At 36.6% G+C, this 22,856-nt stretch overlaps 1 protein-coding gene across 1 annotated transcript in view; it reads right to left on the reverse strand.

The window, feature by feature from the left end:
- Positions 1 to 442: 442 nt before the first annotated feature.
- Positions 443 to 22,856, reverse strand: part of dally (division abnormally delayed) — a 48,210-nt gene continuing 25,796 nt past the window's right edge. The window contains exons 3-7 of the mRNA XM_008195782.3: positions 18,947 to 19,683; positions 4,909 to 5,153; positions 1,908 to 2,037; positions 1,703 to 1,859; positions 443 to 1,652 (exon numbers count right to left, since the gene is read on the reverse strand). Coding sequence (XP_008194004.2) covers positions 1,516 to 1,652; positions 1,703 to 1,859; positions 1,908 to 2,037; positions 4,909 to 5,153; positions 18,947 to 19,683 — 1,406 coding nt within the window. The 3' untranslated portion in view covers positions 443 to 1,515. The remainder of the gene's footprint in view (positions 1,653 to 1,702; positions 1,860 to 1,907; positions 2,038 to 4,908; positions 5,154 to 18,946; positions 19,684 to 22,856) is intronic.

Genomic DNA, 22,856 nt, shown 5'->3' on the forward strand with positions numbered 1-22,856 from the left:
TTAATTGTTATTAAAACTGGTTCAACTGCCAGTGTTATACTTACCGTAGTTAAAGCATCTCGCGGTTTAACTGTGCCGAATTTATCAGCGAAAGCGCCGCATATTGACCTTAAATGCGTCCCAGCCGTTGTTGACCTTAACGAAGTTATTAATTCTAATAGCCTGGCCATAAATCTGCCCATAAAGAGAATTTTCCACGACCCCATCCTGAAAGCGGCAGATGTTTGGCCATAACATCCTTATTTTTATTTAATTCAGTCAGGCGTCCGAGTCGTAAAATTTAAAAGCAAAGTAACTATTCAAACTTGCCTCCGGGAAGTTAATAATTCTTGGGATTGTATAAGGCCGGCAAAACATGTGTTAAATGGAGGCGTTTTTTGGCTGCGTAATCGATGATTTTATGATTGGAGCAGCTCCAATGTAAATACAATAAAAAGGGGGATTAAAAAAGGCAGCTATGGATTTATTTCTACCAAAATAGAGGCGTATAATACAAATAATTATAAATAAAATTGCGTAAACATAATTCTAAGACTAGTAGTTAATTGAATTTCGATGCGAAATTTTTGTTAGTGAGCGTTTAATTGAATATCTCGGGTTCTTATTGCTTACATGATATGCAAAATACGAAAAGTGGCAAAAGCGAAATCAAAACTCGGTCTAATCAGCGATAACATATTAAGAATCCTAGAATAGTTTCCTCTTTTATAACTATAATATACTTCGCCATAATTCAACTTGTCACTGTACAAAGAGTAAGAGCCAATCACTCTGTTTTATAAAAACAGATTCGGCGCCACTTGATACGTTGTCACTGACTGTACTGGGATACGGTTAGTGGCGACGTACCGTGGCACGTACTAATTTCTTGTAAATAATTTGGGTTTTTGCTTAAATAATAAAATAGTTCAATCACAGACAATTCTCAAAATAATTTAAAGAATACAAATATTTTCTCTAAAACTACAGTATCTACACGCAAGCACTCTCTCTCATTTAAACGCGAGAAACCTACAAAATAAAGCTTCCTCACTTTACTTTGTTTCTACTCGATTGGAAAGACATTTGTATTTTTAAAATACGTCAAAATGAAACAATTGACTGTCAATCAATTTTCGTCCGGAGGACCAAATGTTCCACAGTTGCCAACGTGACGAACCGAAACTAACAATTATATGGCATTCAGACTAGATTTATCAGTCTAGCGATAAAATCCAACTGAGCAAGCTATGAAACAGTCGCCTCAGAGGCGGCGCGGCAACCTGAACGAACGAAAAACCCTAAACAGCTACATACAGTCTCATCATGTATCCTAACCATCTATTTACAGCGATGGGGAGAAATCGGGGCTAACACTTTCTTACACTTAGTAGTTCGCGCTAACTATTACATATACAATAAATATTTTAATTTATAAACAGCCAATTCCGCGGTCACCTTCAACAATAGAAAAATCTAACACAACTCCTCCAACGAGATTCTCACTTCGAAGTCTAATTCTTAGTCTAAAAGTCTTTAGATTAGTCGAGAGACTATGAGGGCGAAGGCCGATATGAGCATCGAGGCCTGGACGAGCGGGCTGCCCGCCGTCCGCGGCGTCGTCGACGGGAACTCCTCGTTCTTGCCCCTGGGGCTCGCCCCATCGTCCGCTCCTGCAACGCACCAATCAGTAAACCAAACAAACCCATGATGGGCGGCTTGCCTTCGATGGGCCCATGGCCCGAGCCCGAGCCCCGACTGTAGGAATCATCGTCGTTGTCTTCGAAATCGGGCCCATTTCCAGAGCCGGACCCCTCGACCCCGTCCCTCTGCATGTAGTCCACCTCTGGGCCGGGTGTGCCAATCGACTTCATCGCCATCTGAAACACACTCTAAGCGAAATTCCCCCAAAAATTTGATGCACATACATGGTGCACTTGTCGCAATTTATCAACCAGATCGGCCACCCTTCGGTCCGATTCGTGGAAGCTCGGTGGTTTTACTTCGGGGTTGTACCGCTGCGTGTTGAGGGTGACGTCCACCACCATTTTAGTGTATCTGAAAGGAATGAAAATATTTTCGTAACGAGATTTCTTTGATAAATCGAGTTCGGAGCACGATAAAGGACGGAAGTGGAGTTTGCGATCGAACAATCGAGTTGTTCTTTTGAAATTCAATGAAAGCGCGCCGTATTGAATTCATAGTGCATCCGATATAGCGGAAAACTTGTTTATTTGAATATTGGCGCAAGCGGGGCAATAGCAGCTGCGAGCACAGTTTGAAAGAAAAAACAAAAGAGTTTCTTGGAAAAATAAATTAAGGAAAACTGGGTTTTGACCCTACGATAGGTGTACCTATTTTATTTGGCTTGATGGTTCTGTGATTAAACATTATTACAAAATACAAAACCAATATTAACTACCTAATCCAGATTTTTGAAATCATTTTATGTAAAATAATCCCGTTCGATTCCGGATACCTGGCACATTTATTTTTACATTAAAAAACTTCCCAACACGAAAACTAAAAATCGTAGAGCAAAACGATTGGTTCCAGCAAATTTTTCGGATCATTTTACGTACTATGTAGCCATTTTTACAACACTAGTTTACTTGAGAACTTATTTAAAAGCTTATTCCTAGATGAAGAAAAATGGTGGATGCGCCAAATTATTTATTTATAAAATTCATAACTCAAAAACTAAAAGTCGTAGAGCAATGCGGTTTGTTCCATTGAATTCAGCGGCTCAATTTCTGTATTATACCAACTATTCATGAGATTTAAAAAAAATATTTTTTTTGCTAAAATTTCCTGAGTAATACACATGCCTGCAAGATAATGAAAAAAAAAATTTTTTTTTTAATTTGTTTTATCATACTTTTTCGTATTTATATATGCCTTTACAACTCTCTAGAGTTGTTAAAAGTCCAAAAAAAGTCCATATGTTTGATTATTTGATGTTTGATTTTTTCAATTTTCGTCGCAATTTTTGTCGATTTTGGGTACCCGGAACATTTGTTGAGCAATAGCTCCGGAACTATCAGAGATAACCCCATGAAGTTTATTATCGTTGGAAAGCTCTTTGAATTATCAATTTTTTTCAAAAAAAATTATTGTTCTCCGACTAATAGTTTTTGAGCAAATTGCAGATAAATGCAAAAATTGGTAAAATTTTAAAAAATTCATAACTAAAAAACTATTGGGAATTTGGCAATTTTTTCGATGCCAATCGATTCCCCGGATCATTTTGCATAGGTGAGGATCAAAACAATTCCACTTTTTCAAATAGTTTAGTCGTAATTGGAAAAATAAAAAAAATTAAAAAAAAGTTAACACCCCCCCCTACAAAATGGTCAATTTTAAAAGTGTGTCAAAATCAAATAAAACTTATCCTATCTTATAGATTTTGGTGTGCTCTTTACGATGGAAAAAAGAGTTTTCTCCTAGCTCTTTTAGTTTGGCCGTAATCGGCGATTAAAAATTGAAAATTTTTTTGCGAGATATCGCCTTGAGTCCTATGCCATTTTGTAGAGTTTTTTATTCCGGTTGCCCTCGATTTTTCCGTTTCTCGATAACTCTAATAGTTTCGCCGTAATTGGCGGTTGAAAATTGAAAAAAAGTGAAAATGGAAACCTTTTTTTGCGTTTTTCTCGGAAACTGTAAGACTTAGAGCAACGAACAAAAAACCATCTGATAGCGCTTAATTTTCTCTATTTTTTCGATTAAACCCGGAGCCGCTCCGGGCAACGGTTCCGGCTACAGAGGCGATCAAAGTTTTCACTAAAAAAATTTATAAAAAAATAACTAAAAGTCGTAGAGCATTGCGGTTTGTTCAATTGAATTCTACGGCTCATTTTACATATTATATCAATTTTTCACAAGAATTAAAAATTTAAAATTTTTTGCCTAAATTTATGGTAGCCATTTGTCATAGTGGAAAATTTTATCCAACAAAAAAATTCATAACTCAAAAACTAAAAGTCGTAGAGTAATGCGGTTTGTTCCACTGAATTCAGCGGCTCATTTTCTGTATTATACGAACTTTTCATGAGATTTAAAAATTTGATTTTTTTTTGCTACAATTTCCTGAGTAAAATACACTTACCTTCAAGAAAGTGAAAAAATTATTTTTTTAAACTCGTTCTATCACAGTTTTTTGGGCTTATATATGCCTTTACAACCCTCTAGAGTTGTTAAAAGTCCATATGTTCGATTTTTTGATGTTTGATTTTTTCAATTTTCGTCGCGATTTTGGTCGATTCCGGGTATCCGGAACATTTATCGAGCAATAACTCCGGAACTATTAGAGATTACCTCATTAAGTGTATTATCGTTGGAAAGCTCTTTTAATTATCTATCTGTTTCAAAAAAGACTATAGTTCCCCAACTAATAGTTTTCCAGAAAATTGCAGATGAAAGCAAAAATGAGTAAAATTTTAAAAAATTCATAACTAAAAGACTAAAAGCCATAGAGCAAAACGGGTTGTTCCAGTAAATTCAGTGGCTCATTTTATGTACTAAGTACTAAATAGTTTTTTTACATCAACCTAGTTTTCACAGTATTTTAGCTCTTCCGACAAAATTTTGCAAAATATCGAAATGCGTTTCTTGTCTAAATCGCCTAAACAACGTAACTGCCATTTTTATTAAAAAAAAAACAAAACATACGGAAACTAATAATCATTTAAAAAGTCGTAAAACATTGTCCGATAACACGCCAACTACTTGTCGGACGTGCAGAATTGTTACGGAATATTAGGCAACGATAAGCAAACCCGATTTCCGCATATGTGACAGTAATTTAGGCAATTTTCCGCCTAAAAGCCCCAATTTCAATAAAACTCTTTCGGAAAAAATCATTATGGGCATCTCTTAGAATCGAGTGTCGCCGCTAAAACCCCGATCCCACTCAAGTTGAACTCCACTCACTCTGCAATCCTCTCTCCGTTCCAGCAGCGCTGATCCTTGGTCTCCGCGAAGCTCTCATCCTTGCATAGAGTATTCGCCAGAGTGGCATAAAACCCTCTCGTCTTGCCAAGATTATTAACAAAATCGGAAAGCTGCATATTGGCATCGACGCCGCTGAAGCGCGGCTTGACAGTTGCAGGCAGTGGCGTGCTGCTCTCCACCCGCACCGCCTCGAAGAAGCTCGCCGAGCCGCAGTTTCGCTGCACCTGAAACAAACCAGATGGAGCCAGCTCCAGATCAAGTCGTCGTAACAATTCCTACCCCAATTTCCGTCCAATTTCATTGAACGCGAAAACGTGTTCAACAGCCAACTAGAGGCTTAATAATACATAAACTAGTCGAAGGAGACGGCGAATGTTTCATACTCGAAATTTATTTCGGTGGCGTTACTTCACTTCGCCTTGTTTATTTATGAAAGGGGGATTTAGTGGTCTTTATATCGCCTATAACCGACAGATGCTGGACACAAATTTATGGCCTTATGGACGTCGAGTGGCCGCCACCGCACTGGAATGGATTTATTGCGCGGATCAATTAGGGGCGAATTCGGGAATTGCTGATGTTTGGCCGATTACGATATAATTGGCGCTTTAATTATTCAATTACTAATCATCGGCTCTAGCCATATTTGGATAAACCTGCTCTAATAAAGTTTCAATAAAGCCGGCATTTTATTGGTCAATTGTGACATAAAATTACGTTCTTATGATTGCTCGTGTGACACAAACAAACATAACATCATTATTAATGCTGACATTTCCAGAACTAAATAGATATGCAACCAATTACCTACGCACCTGATAGGACTGGAATACGGCGCCAACTTAAAAAATCAAAATCAATAATAACAAGTACAGAGTGTAAAGTACATACAGAGTGTTAACATTAACAATCCATTGTTAATGTTAGAAAATTATTTTTTTTACAAATACAATACTTTTTTTATGGAACGCCCTATATTTTTTTAGCTAAATTGTTACTGGTCGATTTTTCTTAATTTTTTAAATAATTTAATTTTTTTGAGGACAGGAACGAATTATTTGTACGTCGTTTCCTAATCTTTAGATATCCGTAATCTGGTTAAATCACCTCAGACTGTACATTAAAAAAGTTCAAAACACTTGAATAAAAGCGTGTAAATATTTGTTCAGTGTATGAACTCTAAAATAAATAATTTTACGGAATTGACGTTTTATTGCGAACAAATCCGGTCGTATTGTAATGGATAGTTGCGCTTTGTTGTTTATTTGGTTGCCTAACCTCGGGCATTCGAAAGTTGTAATTTCTACGCTACTGAATAAATTACATGCCGGAGTTAATATAGTTTGTAAAAATATGTAAGAGAATAAATTTAAACAATGCGGAACGTGCAGTTTTAATACGCTTGAAAATGAAATTGGAAAAAAATAATGAACAATATTTACCCCTAACTTAGCGCTCTCTGCAGTATAATTTAAATCAATTTCCGGTCGCCACTTTGTTAAAAGTGCATACAACCGAAAGCGCCTCATCCATAATGCATTTCTCGAAAGCCAGGTCCAGATATTGTAATTTAATCGGTGTTATGCGATCCGTATAATTGAACAGTTTTGGGCAGCACTCTGTATATTGACCTCTGGACGAAAATGTAAAATTGGCAAGAACTGGTGCAGGCAATGCAACACGAAATCCAAGACCGGTCGCACTCGGAATGAATGCCGAAATAAGCGCGAAAAAAATGCCGGCGAAAAAGAAGAAAAAACCAACTCGTGGATAAATTCCGATCGTTCTGGTCTATTTAGCGGCGTAACTGGTGGAGAAGTCGACCATTAAAGCGGTGTAATATTAGATCAAAGTCGCATATGTTGCAATGTTGTCGGATCTAAAAGCAGATTTCGGGCGAAAAAACTCCGCGAGGTATGCGATTCAAATGCGCGATTAAATCCGAATCACCAGTTGCAATAATGAGACGCTTGTATCAATCAATAAGGAACAAAGCCGCGGAAAAAATGTAAAGTTCGAGTCCCGGGGCGAATTGTTCATTAAATCCATCCGCAACGCACTCGGGCTCCTCGATGCAAATTCGCATTTTTTCGCTTCCACACCCTGTATATGGCGATAATTAGAGTGGGGCTAGCATTTTCATTACTCGGTTATAAATCTCGCGTCGGATTTATAAAAGCAATTACCAGCCGCCTTCGGTTGATAGAGCGATTAGGGCAACACCTTACGAACGGCAATTCATCGTTTCACGCGTCTTGTGAGAACGGAATGCGTTTGTATTATTATACCTGGAGTGGAGAGTCGTCGGGGATGCGTGCGGTAGACCGCCGGCTCGCCCGAACGAAAAAACGGAAAAAGTAACGGTACGAAGACGGTGCCTTGCGGGACGCCATCGTCGTCGACGACGTAACGGGAGAGGCGCCGCCAACGAGGAAGTCGAAGCCAATTAGAGATAAATCGAGACGGGTTTCGGCCCTCCCGTGCCGCCTTCAGGCCGCAAAAATCACTAATTCGATTTGAATCGCGATTTACCGTAGTTTAAACAACTCGCTTATTGATAGCGCAATTACGCTTCCAGGCAGTGGAAGTGCGCAAAAATGCCCAAACAGCAATGTTTTGGGTGGAGGAAAACCATTATCAACCCCCAGTAGTGTGAAGTTTCATATTTTTTCAATTTTTTACTGAAGGTTTTATAAAATTTATGTTGTTTGTTCTGGCTTTCTGTCTTGTCATTCTTATTCTAATCCCTTGCCTAAGTTTTTTAATTTATTTTATATATTATATAATATTATATTATAACAAGTGTTCAATAATTGTTCTGGTCAGATCGCCTATGTGTGGCAATTGTCACAAAAAACGTATGTCTTGGTTAACATTACAAAACAATGACAGATGACAGCTGTCAGTGTCAGGCCAAAAATTCACACGTTCAACTGAGCTTGCAGAGTAAATTTTTGAAATAAATAATTTTTTTTTCATAAAATTATCATGATTATCAATGTGATTTTTATCAAAAACTCCTAAATGCAAAAATAAGACAACATTTAAACATTTGACAGCAAACCATATGAACTTATCACGCAACCTACGTTCATGCTAGAAACAGAAAACCACATCAAACCACGACCAGAACAGATATTGAACATTATTATATTATATTATATATTATATATTATATATTATATATTATATATTATATATTATATATTATATATTATATATTATATTATAATATATTCATCAAAATTTATTGAACTTTGATACATACGTAAGAATACGTAACTTCTATCGTTTCCGATGTATATCAAATTTCTATTTCTATTTTGTTCTTAGGATAAAGAGCCAACTTATTTTTTTTGTCAAATTTTAAGCTGTTTCCCAGCTTGCTTTAAAAAAAAAACTGTAAATAATTGTAATTTTGGACTAAAAACGTGCCCAAAACGCTAAGACAATTTAATTATTAATTTCATTTGGTATTTTTTCGATTTGTTGTAGTAAATTATCACAAAAAACAGTGACATTCCAGTTCATGACAGTGCTTAAAAGCTTGAATTAGTTAAAATTTAAAAAGTTTTCAAACAAATTTAGTGCTTTTTTGACAAACTTTGGCACAAATAAAAAGAAACCAGCCAATTATTATTAATTTAGATAAATTTTTGCAATTTTTAGCAAAAATAATAAGTGATAGGTACGATTTTCGTCTTAACCGAGAGTAGGCATTTACGAAATAATGGTTTAAACATAAAAAAATCCACTAATTGAAAGTTTTTTCCGTTGTTAAAATAAATTTTTTTGAATATTCTGAATTTGTGGTTGTTTTCGCTCCAGCGTGCTGAATATTCGCAATGTTCCCTTAAAAATTTACTTCTCAAGCAAAGATGCATTACAAGAATGAAAAGCCGGCTTTTGTATTTTGCCATTCCATCTAATTCCAGCGCCCCCTCGCCTCGGCCCGCCATTGTGCGGTTAGACAGTGGCTCACCGATGTTTGAATGAAGTCGCAGTCGGTTTCAAAGGCAATTACGGCAGCCAAGTCGCCACAAACCGCAACAACGACACCGATCCTCATTTAATCAAAAGATAACGTCCGAAAAAATCAATTATCGCGCCTCGTTCTAATTAATATTTCACATTTGCGCGCCACATCAACCTTGACCTTAAAGCAGCAGCCGAAAAAATTGAAATTGTTAATTAGGAGACCGATGAACTCGCCGAAAAAACTAATTAAATCAACGGAGAATAAATTTGGTTTTCCGCGATCGCGATCCACTGTCAGCTGGTTATTATGAACGATTAAAACGTTATTTATTTATTGATCGGGGTATTTATACATGGCGTGTTTATTTACTCAAGTGATGGTGTTATTGAGTTGTTGCGTCCGATATATTAATTCAAAAGTGGATTATTTGTTGCTTTTAAGTCGATTTGCCCGAAGGCTACTCGTCTTGATCCTCTCAATCAGCTCTCACGGTTTGGAAAAACATCCCGAGATTTTTCTCCAGCGCATTGTGACCTCCGCCGAGAGCTCCGACAATGGCCAAACCGTTTGGTCGATTTGTCATTGAACGGATCTGCTAACACACGTCTCGGATGTTTACCTGGCCGTTGACATCTCGTCGTTGCTTGTATTGTATGGGAGTTACTATTAATATGTTGCCTCCTAAACACCCACACCCCAAATGCAGCTCGAGACACAAAAGAACCGACTCGAGCGCCCAAACTAATTTGCGAAAGACTTGTGCAAATATTTGCCGAAGTAACACGACACGAAGAGGAATTAAAAGAGATTCCAGGCCGGGGACGATTTTTCAACTCATGAAACTGTGGTTATTTTTTAAATAATCCGTCGATAGCCCGCAATTTACCGCACCCAAGAGAGCGCCTAAAAAATCCGAGCATTTTCATGAACAAACTGTGATTTATTTCGCGTTGAAAAAGCCGGGATCGTTATCTTCAACTTTTCGCCGTTATCGCTCATACATCATGCATCGAAAATGTGACCAAAGTTTTCCCTTTAATGGCACGAAATTAGCAGGCGGGAGGATTAGCCAGCCCCTAGCACGAATGTTTTCGTGTAAATCTCTCTGTTTGTGTGCTCAAAGTTCCAGGTCTTGTTTAGCATGTCGAAAATTGAGTTTGGTCTAGCAATCCGTTGTTTTAACAAATTTCCATTAACGGACGGAATGTTGCCAGAATTATAAACATCGGACTATTTATAAAAGCGACGAGTACAGAAATAGGCACGAAAGTTACTACAAATTGCTACACTGAGGGCTCTTAAGGCCGGGCTACGCAAAATACATACTACATCAATCACCTTGGAGTAGTTGGAGTTGATTGGCCACTTTAGCCGCTATTAAACACCCAATTAGGGCTCTTAATTAATCGGGAGGACTGCTCCCACTGTTCCAGGCGGGTGGAACAAACTCATAAACACGAAGTTTTAAAAATCTAATTGAAATTACAACTTTTTAACCTTAGTCCTTTAGTCATTCAGACATTCTTAAAAAAATTATAGCCCTCGCGAATCCGTAGCTAGTAGTTATTTATAAAATAATTTGTTGACGAAGGCAATTAATAGCTGATATTGTTTAGAGCACGACCGAAAGATAGGGAGTGTCTTTAATAAAGATATTATTAATTGATTCCAATTCCAAATTTGACAGTTGTCTGAAAAATTTTGGAGAAATAAATAAAATAAAATAATAATAAAAATAAAAACAAATTATTTCACAGCTAACTAAGAATCGTCGCTTAGCCCGCAGCAAATGTAACAGTTATGACGTGAGCCTGTCACACCCACACTGTATCAAAACATGTGTATTTTATGGAAAAAAATCTGACAAATTGTGTGTCATATTTAAACAAACGAATGTGTTAGATTTCACGCCATCTGGACGTGAGAAATAAGAGATGTTTTATTGGCGCGTATGGAAATTCTTTGTTCGAGAATTCTTTGTTATCAGTGTGACTTTATGGACCGATTGGTGGAAGGAATGTCGATAATCTTTGGCGATAACCTGCCGATTAATTAATTACAAAATTTGTTGTTGTTGTTCAAAATTTAATCTTTAACGCAAATCAACTTGGTAGACAATATCTGTTTGAAAACAGCCCTTGTCATTTATTTTGACAGTTAACTGGTGGTTTTGCGGGCCTTTTTGTCACAAATAATCCTTTTTTATTTCGGTTTGTTTGGAGAGAGGTGCTTTTATTTGAGCCATTTGTTTTCTCCTTTTGCAAAAGTCGTTTAAGTTTTTCTCGGCGATCGATGGCCTCGGGTTTATTTCACACACTCATGATACAGCGAAATTAAATTAACGAACAACCAACTTAACTGTAAATTACGTTAAATCATCGATTATAATAAAGCGCGCGCGTGTTTAATGTAAATCCACCACAAATCACGATAAGCGCTAATTAGTTTATAAATTATGATCGGACAAGAATTGGCCAAATGGACACCATGTAAACGGGCCGCACTTGAATCTTGCCTCTTTGATGTTTGCGTTAATAATTAATCCGACGCGCGATTAGAGAGTGCATTAGATTGCATACTAATCCGGAATCCAGCGGTTAGTTCGGTTCCCAGAGGAAGTCGACAGATAAGTGGGGCCAATCAGTCTGTAAAAATCCATTCGCTGTATTTATCCACGATCAATATTATTATCAATTTGCGAGCGCCGTTTTCGGGACTAATTTCGACGCGCTGTTAATTAAACGGCTTAGAATCAATCAATCGGGCGCTGTCACGAATTATTGACGGGCCCCGGGGCCGCGATTATGACTTCTTTTTCGGATCGAGTGTTTAGTAACATTTGCATAATGTGTCAGGTTGATTGGAGTTTAGAAAGTCGCACAAACGGCATAGGGAAAGTGGTTTCAACGGCGTAATAGATAAGGGAACGACGATAAACATTAAATTTTATAACAAGTTGAGAAAAACCATAAATGTTTATGTCTTACATAAGGCTATTTGGAAAACATTCATTAAATCAGGTCCGAGTCAAAACATTAAGTTTAGACGGAAAAAATCTAAGATATCTCTCGTGGAACGATCAATCATTGTTGGAGCTTAAAATTCACATAAAGTCGGGTTTACGACGACTGTATTACACTTTTTCTCTTGACAGGATAATTATTTTACGCTTTTTATGCAAGCACATTGCACATTGTGAGTGACTAAAAATTCTGACCTAAAAGCTGATTTTCTTTGTAAATGCTTGAAAAATTAGGCTATAAAAGAAGATGATACGCTCAAATATTACTTTATATCACCATAGATTTCCATACTCTTGTTGAGGCTAATGGTAAATTTTTAAATATTACCATTGTTGTGTTGTGGTGAAATTCCACTAGATCTTATGATTTTATAGAAACTTGTGTAAAAACCCTAAGATTTAGTGATTTTTTGAAATAAAAAACCTTTTATTAGGTACTATAGCTAGAACAGAAATATAGTAAAGTTGTAACTTGTGAGTAAATTAGGCCACATTACGAAAATTTCAAGTTTATTTGAGAATTTTTAGCTCACAAATTTTTCATGATTATTAGATTCAAATTGTTGGAAATATTTGAATGATTTATTATTTATTGATAGAAAAAGGCTGCAGGTAAGTACATAATTATACCTAATGTTATAGGCAAAAAATAGTTTCTCTCTACAAAAATGTATTTTACGAAAAACTAGATACAAAAATGTATTTTTAAGACTAGCAATAATTTTTTTTTAATTTGTTTAGAACAAGCTTTATGTGGTCACATTTTCCAGTCTTTTTTCTTGCTAAAAATTAGTAGAACAGCGGTCTTTTTCTTTCTAAATTTTTTCTAAAGTTTGCAAAAAGTCAAAAACCGAAACTGCCACCATCTTTTATTGAAATTACCATTTGCTAGTGCTTAGAATAGGAGCAATGAAGTAAATATCAGGCGATATAAAATATAAATTGTCGCACAGATTGTTGTTTCTGTGCAAATTCCGTGTGTACGCCACTGGGTGCTGGCGCACGTCGCCTCGCAATGGCGTACTCGCCATTAAAAGAAACCTAGTAATTGCCCCTGTAAAATATTCAACTACTTATATGGAATTACTGGGCAATATTTCGCCGGGAAAATCTCGACCGAGGTTCGTGTAACGTAATTATAGTTTAATGTTGCTTGTGAGTAATGGAGCGAGCTTTTAATAAGTTATTGTGCATATTTCACCGGTCGCAGATTCGGCATAAACTTTTATTTTTTCGTCGGTTCGTGCAACTCGATGAATCAGATTCTAATCTTTGTGAAAATTTCCTCTTCGAGACAAGCACCGTCTGGTGGGTCTGTCTTCTGGTCGCTTGCGCTTAGTCATCGCCCACCGGCTCGAATTTATCGACTTGCTTTAATAAAGAGTGACTAAATGGTGTGTTTGTCCTTTTTCCAACTCGTAAATTGCTTATTTGACCACATTCAAGGGCACATTTCGATGCGATTTTTTCCCCGGCGACGAACAACCGCGGGAAAATGAACAGAATGCTTTCATCTCGGCTTTGTCCTTTTTAGGCGACGACATGTAAATACCTGTCCGGTTGTTGGACGAAATTAGCCGGTGGAAATCTAGGGCTAAGCCCAGAAAAAATGACACCGTATCAAAAATTCCACCCAATGAACACGTAACAAAGAAAATGAAATGTCGCAAATGACAAGGAAATATTCCGCTGTTTGCTCAGATGAGAGGGCATTATTCACCGCTGAAACGCTTTATCGCATCGAACGATAGTTTAATCCTCATGACGAGACGTGGGGGTAATTATTAATTGGACAAGAGGACGAATTCCAAATATTTGGCATTGTGCCACCAATTCTTCAAAAAGTGACTCACGTTACCAAAATTTTCATTCATCGGCTGTCTCTTCTAGAGTCTTAAAATTCCTCACGGATGAATAGCACAATCAAGTAGGTAAAGAATTCTTGGAGGATCGGAAGTGATCCTCCAGGGACCAGTCATTGTCAGCGGCTTCGTTCTTCAAAGCAATCCCTCAGTGTTGATTTTTTCCAGTCGAGTCATCGCAACTTTCACTCGAAAAAACAAATTCTGATTAACCTCTGATCCCCAAATAAGACATTCGTCGATAATTCATCCAAATAATCGCCTCGGGCTGCTTATTAAATCTCTTGCGAGGGGGCGCCTCGTTCGCACAGAAAGCCCGGACCACCTGTACATTAAGAAGCAGGTGATAACTGGAAAGTAATTGTGTATAATTCAAAGCGAACACATTCCAACGAGACGATAATGCATGGTTGGAGGGCCCCGTCATTCTTCGTCCGGAGTCCTCCGGTTCATTCATCTCGGCCCGAAACCCATCTTCTCACATACTACAGGAGGTATCTTTACTACACCGCTAATAGTCTCCGAGGCCGTACCACGATCCGTTTTCAGCGACCACAAAAGGGGGCCCAACACCCGCCCGCCGATTCCTCACTGATATCTCTCCGGGTGGAAAAGACCAAAGGTGTTTTTCGGCCAGCGCCATCATAACTCGCCGCATTCCACCCAACTGAATAATTAATCGGATCGGGAGGAATTCCTCGCGCTTTTTGCCCACTTTTCGGACCATGTGCGAGAGGCTCTCCTCGAACCGGGCGCTTGAACAACAGTGACATTCTTCAGATACCACTCCTTTTGTACGCGCCGGTTCCAACCCTATGCAAGTATGCGCTTGTTCCGAGCTGGCTTTCGACAAGTCCGAACCAAATCGGCCATTTTTACGCCAAATAGACCAATAATAAGGCCATTAAATTTTTTAATTCTCTTAAAACTCCTCATATACAGCCAACCTCGTGTAATGTCTTTTCTTAATTCACTACATATGTAGCTGTTAATTTTATTGGCCCAATAAACAAAATTTTTATGGTATGAAGTCGTGTGATAGTGTCCTATTCATAGTATTTATGAGCTGTTCTGGCATAAACGTCAGGGTGGATTTTTATGAATTTGTCCTATTTTTACAACTCTATTAATTCGAAAACTGATTAAAATAGCCCAACCCTTGATAAAGTAATTTTTTATTAGGGTAATTATTGTGAATTAAATAAAGTGTAAGAAAGGGGTGGTGTTCGGAAAAAATAATCGGCTCTCGACCTCAGCATCTTTCGTCCCTTCTGTCATGATGAATGTGAAAAAATGCGGCAAGAAACAGTGCAATAACATCAATCTCTCATATACGGAGTGTCTCTGCAAACAAAGGCCGTCTTTGTGCCCAAGTCTGTCGCTGTAAATCTCCCACTCTGTATATTTTAATGTAAAAGAAACGCGATGATATATTGGAAACGGCCATGCACGTTATAAATCTTCCGTTTGAGAGGTTTTTATTTGAAAATAAATAAAAGACGAGCCGTAATTTATGTTCGTCAAAATCATTTTTTTCAGTGGGAGATCAATCGTGGAAATATCGTTGGCGCTCCGCTCAAGTGTTGATTTTTCACTCGACTAATTATGACCGCTTCCGCGGAAGTCGCTTGGTAATTTGTGGAGTCGTCCACAGTTAATTAAATCGAATCGTCGATTAATCGATAAGTTAATCAGTCAGGAATGTGAATCGATTATCCGGGAGATTTCCCCCGAAAGGGGCCGGACTTATAATTAAATATCGGAGTGTTGTGAGAGTTTTTTCTACCTAGGTCCGAATCAGATAAAATGATTTGTGAAATGCCGCTGGTAGGCGAAAAGGCCCAACAGGTCGTGTTTTATGGCGTGTTTGGCCGACGAGGCGCCAGCTATTTAACATTTTAACCAAAAGCCCAGGTAAACGTATTCTTATTGTTGCTTGAGCATAAATATGTCCCGGCGTTCCAAGAAGGCCGTTTAATAAAATCTGGAAAGGCATATTTACAGGTTTAATGCGCTCAAAAGTTTCACGATACAAAACTAGTTCCGCATATTAATCCTCGCATTATCCTCGAAGAAAGTTCCGAGCGAGCCTTTTGTATGACTTTGCTTCCGAGTTAATTTTAAGTTTCGAGACTGTTTTATCTGGGAATAGTCCCCAATTAACCCGTGGCTTTGACTCGTATTCTTATTGTGGGATTACATCCTTTACGACTCCCTAATCCGGACAGGTCGCCATAATCTCAAAGATGTGATCTAATTCCATTATGGAAAACAATAAAACCTGCCTTCGTGCACCGACGACGCCCACGCCGAAAAAATTCGGAAAGGCTAAACTAAAATGATAACACGACAAAGCCATTTCAGCAATTTTACGCGGTTTGTTCCATTGAATTCTACAGCTCATTTTACATATTATATCAATTATTCACAAGAATTAAAAATTTAAAATTTTGTACTTAAAATTAGGATAGGCACTTTTCATAGTGAAAAATTTTATTCAACAAAAAAATTCATAACTCAAAAACTAAAAGTCGTAGAGCTATGCGGTTTGTTCCATTGAATTCAGCGGCTCATTTTCTGTATTATACCAACTTTCCACAAGATTTAAAATTTTTACAACACTAGTTTACTTGAGAACTTATTTAAAAGCTTATTTCTAGATGAAGAAAAATGGTGGATGCGCCAAGTTATTTATTTAAAAAATTCATAACTCAAAAACTAAAAGTCGTAAAGCAATGCGGTTTGTTCCATTGAATTCAGCGGCTCATTTTCTGTCTTATAACAACTTTTCACGAAATTTAAAATTTTGATTATTTTTGTTAAAACTTCCTGAGTAATAATAACACTTATCTTCAAGAAAGTGAAAAAATTATTTATTTTTAAACTCGTTCTATCATAGTTTTTCGGACTTATATATGCCTTTACATCCCTCTAGAGTTGTTAAAAGTCCAAAAAAAGTCCATATGTTCGATTTTTTGATGATTGATTTTTTCAATTTTCGTCGCAATTTTTGTCGATTTTGGGTACCCGGAACATTTGTTGAGCAATAGCTCCGGAACTATCAGAGATAACCCCATGAAGTTTATTATCGTTGGAAAGCTCTTTGAATTATCAATTTTTTTCAAAAAAAATTATTGTTTTCCGACTAATAGTTTTTGAGCAAATTGCAGAGAAATGCAAAAATTGGTAAAATTTTAAAAAATTCATAACTAAAAAACTATTGGGAATTTGGCAATTTTTTCGATGCCAATCGATTCCCCAGATCATTTTACATAGGTAAGGATCAAAACAGTTCCACTTTTTTAAATAGTTTAGTCGTAATTGGGAAAATAAAAAAAAATAAAAAAAAGTTAACACCCCCCCCTATAAAATGGTCAATTTTAAGTGTCTCAGAATCGAATAAAACTTATCCTATCTTATAGATTTTGATGTGCTCTTTACGATGGAAAAAAGAGTTTTCTCCTAGCTCTTTTAGTTTGGCCGTAATCGGCGATTGAAAACTGAAAAATTATTTGCGAGATATCGCCTTGAGTCCTATGCCATTTTGTAGAGTTTTTTATACCGGTTGTCCTCCATTTTTCCGTTTCTCGATAACTCTAATAGTTTCGCCGTAATTGGCGGTTGAAAATTGAAAAAAAGTGAAAATGGAAACTTTTTTTGCGTTTTTCTCGGAAACTGTAAGACTTAGAGCAACGAACAAAAAACCATCTGATAGCGCTTAACTTTCTCTATTTTTTCGATTAAACCCGGAGTCGCTCCGGGCAACGGTTCCGGCTACAGAGGCGATCAAAGTTTTTCACTAAAAAAATTCATAAAAAAAAAACTAAAAGTCGTTGAGCATTGCGGTTTGTTCGATTGAATTCTACGGCTCATTTTACATATTATATCAATTTTTCACAAGAATTAAAAATTTAAAATTTTTTGCCTAAATTTAGGGTAGCCATTTGTCATAGTGGAAAATTTTATTCAACAAAAAAATTCATAACTCAAAAACTAAAAGTCGTAGAGCAATGCCGTTTGTTCCATTGAATTCAGCGGCTCATTTTCTGTATTATACGAACTTTTCACGAAATTTAAAATTTTTATTTTTTTTTGTTAAAATTTCCTAAGTTAATACAAGTTAATTCAAGAAAGTGAAAAAATTATTTTTTTTTAAACTCGTTCTATCATAATTTTTCAGACTTATATATGCTTTTACATCCCTCTAGAGTTGTTAAAAGTCCAAAAAAATTTCATATGTTCGATTTTTTGATGTTTGATTTTTCCAATTTTTGTCACGATTTTGGTCGATTTTTAGTACCAGGACCATTTATGGAGTAATAAGTCCGGAACTATTAGAGATAACCCCATGATGTGTATTATCGTTGGAAAGCCCTTTTAATTATCTATCTTTTTCAAAAAAGACCTTTGTTCTCCGACTAATAGTTTTCGAGAAAATTGCAAATAAAAGCAAAAATAGGTAAAATTTAAAAAAATTCATAACTAAAAAACTATTGGGAATTTGGCAGTTTTCTCGTCGCCAATCGATTCCCCAGATCATTTTACAGAGGCTAGAACCAACACAGTTCCATTTTCTCGAATAGTTTTGCCGTAATTGAAGAAATAAAAATAATTAAAAAAATATTAACATAAATATTAAGCCAAAATGGGCAATTTTAAAAGAATTTCAAAATCAATTAAAACCGTTCCTATCTGATAGATTTTGATGTGCTCTTTACGATGGATAAAAGCGTTTTCTTCTAGCACTTATAGTTTGGCCGTAATCGGCGGTTAACAACTGAAAAAATGCGAAAATGGCAATTTTTTGTGTTTTTTTCGGAAACTGTAAGACTGTAAAATACCGAAAAATTAAGAGCCAATTTTTTTAGTCAAATCGCCGCAACTATCGAGCATGCTGTAGCAGCAGCCAGAATAATATTTGTTACAAAGTCACATATCAGTGAATAATAAATCTAAAACCATTTGTGTGGATATCAATTTTCCGCGCAACTTTTTTAATCAAAGTTGGAAACGAGCGCCAATTTCTCCCGAAACGGTGTCACGAGACAACAGTCGATTCCAAAACTATAAATATTTAATTCCGAAGCCGGGACACAAAATAATGAAATGAAAATATAAATGTTTTGCTTAAAGAAGCGAGCGATTTTTCCCTACCTTCGAGTCAATATCCTTCCCCTTCTGCATCGCCCGCATCAACGCCTCCGATATTTTCAAATCCACCGATCTTATCACAGCATCTGCACTCTCGCCGGTTTTCATGCTCCGAATCAGACTCTCGATGCCTTCGACATAGCCGTTCCACGGCGAGTCCAACTCCACCACGTACTTCGTCAAACACCCTCTCAGCACGTTGAGACAGTACCCCGAGCACGGCTTCGCCTTGGCCATCCCCAGGCACTTGGGGCAGTAGTGCATCTTGAGCAGGGCCTCGTGGCACTCCGTGTTGCTTTTGCCCGTCTCGTCCAGCAGGAGGCGGTCCGTGCTGTTCAACACCTCGATCCCGATTTCGAAGGCCTGGAGGAGCATCCTCGTGGCGTTAAGTGTTTCGGCCAGGGAGCGCCCCAGCCGATCGGGGATGTCACCGAAAGGTGCGATAGTCTCGGTGGTTTTCCTCAGACAGGCTTTGTAATCGGGAGTAAAGTCTTTGCTCCCGTTGAGGTGGAGGATGTGTCGGTAGACAAAGGGGAAAAAGTCGCGGAAAAACTGTGAGACACTCTCTTGGAGGTCTATACTCGGGAGGTCGACCTGGGAGGTGTTGAGCACCGATTTGCGAATGTCGGAGTAGAGTTTTTCGATTTGGTTGTGGCAAAGGCCGGCCATGCTTTTGTATACTTGGGCGAAAAGTTGCATGGTCTTGTTTTCGGACTGACGGGTCAGCTCCGAGATGTGGTCTGTAACAAAGAACACGCTCAAATTATGACAGAATACGGAACGAAAAGGATAAATTAGAAACGGATGGGTGTGGGTGGTGATGTATGTAAACACCGGCGATTAATAATGACGCCCACATTCGCAAATCTTAAACGATGATGCGCCTTTTGGGAGGACGTTGACCCACTTGATAAGGAATTCCGAACGGTGGAAAAAACTACCGACGGGTTTTCGAACGAGATTCGTGTCTCGAATCGGTGAATGGTGGCTTTGAGACTGTTTTACGGCCGAAAATGGCGACATTTCGAACGAAACATATGAAATGCATAATTGGGTAGGGACAGATTTTCCAACCACCTTGCAATCTAGCCGCTTATGGAAAATGAATACAAGAACGGATCCTCATTTTTTTTTATTTTTTAACACAACACACATTGCGATTTTTGAAAAGAAAAATAGTTTAACTATGTAAATTTATGTAAAAATCCGCTCATAAAAAAGACTTCTAGTTGTCATTTTCGTTTTGTCTTAGGTTAACAGTGACCTGAATTGTTTAAAAATAACGTTACGTTTCGACGTCAATTAATTAATTAAAGACTAATCAATTAATTATACACTAACTCGCTCATTGTTAATTGAAGTAACTACGTTTGTTTCAACTACAAATCCTGCATTGCTTACAAACGTAAACGTACTTTTTTAGAAAAATATCAGTCGTACGAACAATCTGAAATAAATTCTACACCGCAGGCCACACATTTTCATAAAATAATTTCTGAATGTTTTCTAAACAGTCTAAAGTTGTTTAAATATTTAGAATGCTTTATAAACATTTGCAAATTATATTTTCAGGTAATATTAATTCTTTATGAAAATTTAAAAATTTACACGTATTATAAGCAAGAATTACAATATTGTTAAAACTATTATTTTACCAAACTGAAAAAAGGAGAAAAAAAATACATAATTGAAAATATACATTCTGATTTTTGGTAGAAGAAGAAAAATAGAGTATTACACACTTGAAAAAAATGCAAAAAAAAACACAGAAGATAAGAAAGTAAAAAAACGCAGTATGGTATTACTGCTGTTTTATAGTTTATACCTCCGGTAAATTCGAAGTAGACCACAATAATAACTTCGTTTAGAACTAAAATTTACTTACTTAAGAAAAGTCAATATATGGTAAAGTTATTATGGATGTGATCGTTTTCTTGTACCCTGTTACTACATGTTTTTATTTATCAGTAAAATTATTAAAATTTTCTAAAAAAAAATACATACAAGCGACATTAATTTAATCCGCAATTAAAAACGTAATTCTATAAACCGGCCCTTAGGTATTTAATTTATCCAAAAAATAATCTATTTTGACCACTTTTTTTAAATTGCAACTAAATGTAGACAAAATAAAAATTAAAAAAAATGCAGAATACAAAAACGAAACGTTTTCGAAAATTTTATTATAAAAAAAGATACGTGTTTCATTTCACAATTTTTTCTAAACAAACACCTTTAAAGCTTAAGGTTAGTTTGTACGAAGATGAATTAAAATTTAATTCGCTGTTAAAAGTTAATTATCGATCTTGATTAGTTCGTAAATCTGAGCATCCGATTGGTTCAATTTGGCCACGTGGTCAGTTAATCTGAAGCTTGATTGAGCTTTAATGATAATTCACAATAGAATTTTTCATTTGTAGTGATATTCCCATCCAGAGCAAATAAAAACTGAGTATGCAACAACTGTTGTAAAAGTCGACGACTATTTGCTAAAACTACAGTGCGTTCAAAAAATCTTTAGATCAACTCTTGCTGTGAAATTTTGAGCGTAGGTATGTTGATTTCTTACGATTACTACATTACTGCAACAGGATAAAAGGATAAACTATCAAAGACAATAAAAATCTGTCAATCTAAATTCCACAGCAAGAGTTGATCTAAATTCTTTTTAACGCACCGTACAAGATATTCTAAGTTTTTCGTCATATTCATAGGCGACTTCGCAGTGATTTTTCAAAAGTTGTTCTTTTTTATAACGAAAAGTTGAATAATTCCGAAACAGAAAGATATAGACTTATAAAAATTTATACAAAGTTCCATTATTTTTTCACGTAGAATGTAATTATACAAAAATATATAGGTGTTCGATTAAAAATATATAACTTTGGTTCACCACACCCCGTCTATAATAAAAATATTTTTAGTTATAGACCGATTACACACCCCTGGGTCACCCTGCACATTTTTTTTTTGAAAAAAATTAAATAATTTAGATAAAAAATTGCCCGATGGTGGGCTGCCATTTCAAAAAATTAAAAAATTACATAACTCAAAAACAAAACAAAAAGTCATTATTATTCTTAAAAAACTGGAAAATCTAAGTAAGTATTTAGTAATTTATCACATTCATCAATTAGTTTTTTCAAACAGCATCTCCTTGCTGGACTACACGATTTTTGTGCCAAGTAAAACGACTATAATGAGGAGTCAAAATTGTAACTTTCAGCCTTGTTACATCCACCCATCAAAGCACTTTCGACGTTTGAGTTCGAGTAAATGGATGGCTTCGGTTTGTATCCCCGCCATCACATAACCACGTCTCATTCATATTTAATTCGGTTTTCATTACGGTTTGCTTTGGGAACGAGAAATTATCATAGCCGTGGAGCCTCCACTTGCAGAAAATTTTAAATTTTAATCCCTTTTCTACAAAGGTTTGTTCGTCCAACTAATGGCGATTTATTTGAACATGTGCCAGTCCTAATTCCTCGAAAATGTCTTTTAAATTGGTTTCACGGCTTAATTCGACTAATCGTGATAAGGCGATTCTCTTGTTAGAACTAGACGAACATCTGCTGATCTGACAAATTAATGAATTTATCGCATTTTTTCATCAGGACACGAGACCGGAAAATATGCACAGATTAACGTAGAAACGACTGTTTTAATAAATTAGAAATCAACCTCGTTGGGCGTCCACGTGACCGACCCTCGCAAGGCGATTCCGGCGAAATTTTAATGAAATCATGGCAATGACGTTTAATTATAACTTAATATAAATGAAATTTAATTAAAACCCCGCGTAATGATACCGATGTTTCGATTAAAACAAGACAAGTTGATAAGGGGGTGTTGATATTATTTCGCTAAATTCATTAAAGAGGGCGCAATTGCCCTCTTAATGTCGGTACAG

This window comes from Tribolium castaneum, chromosome 5, assembly GCF_031307605.1.
Source record: "Tribolium castaneum strain GA2 chromosome 5, icTriCast1.1, whole genome shotgun sequence".
Classification (NCBI taxonomy): Eukaryota; Metazoa; Arthropoda; class Insecta; order Coleoptera; family Tenebrionidae; genus Tribolium; species Tribolium castaneum.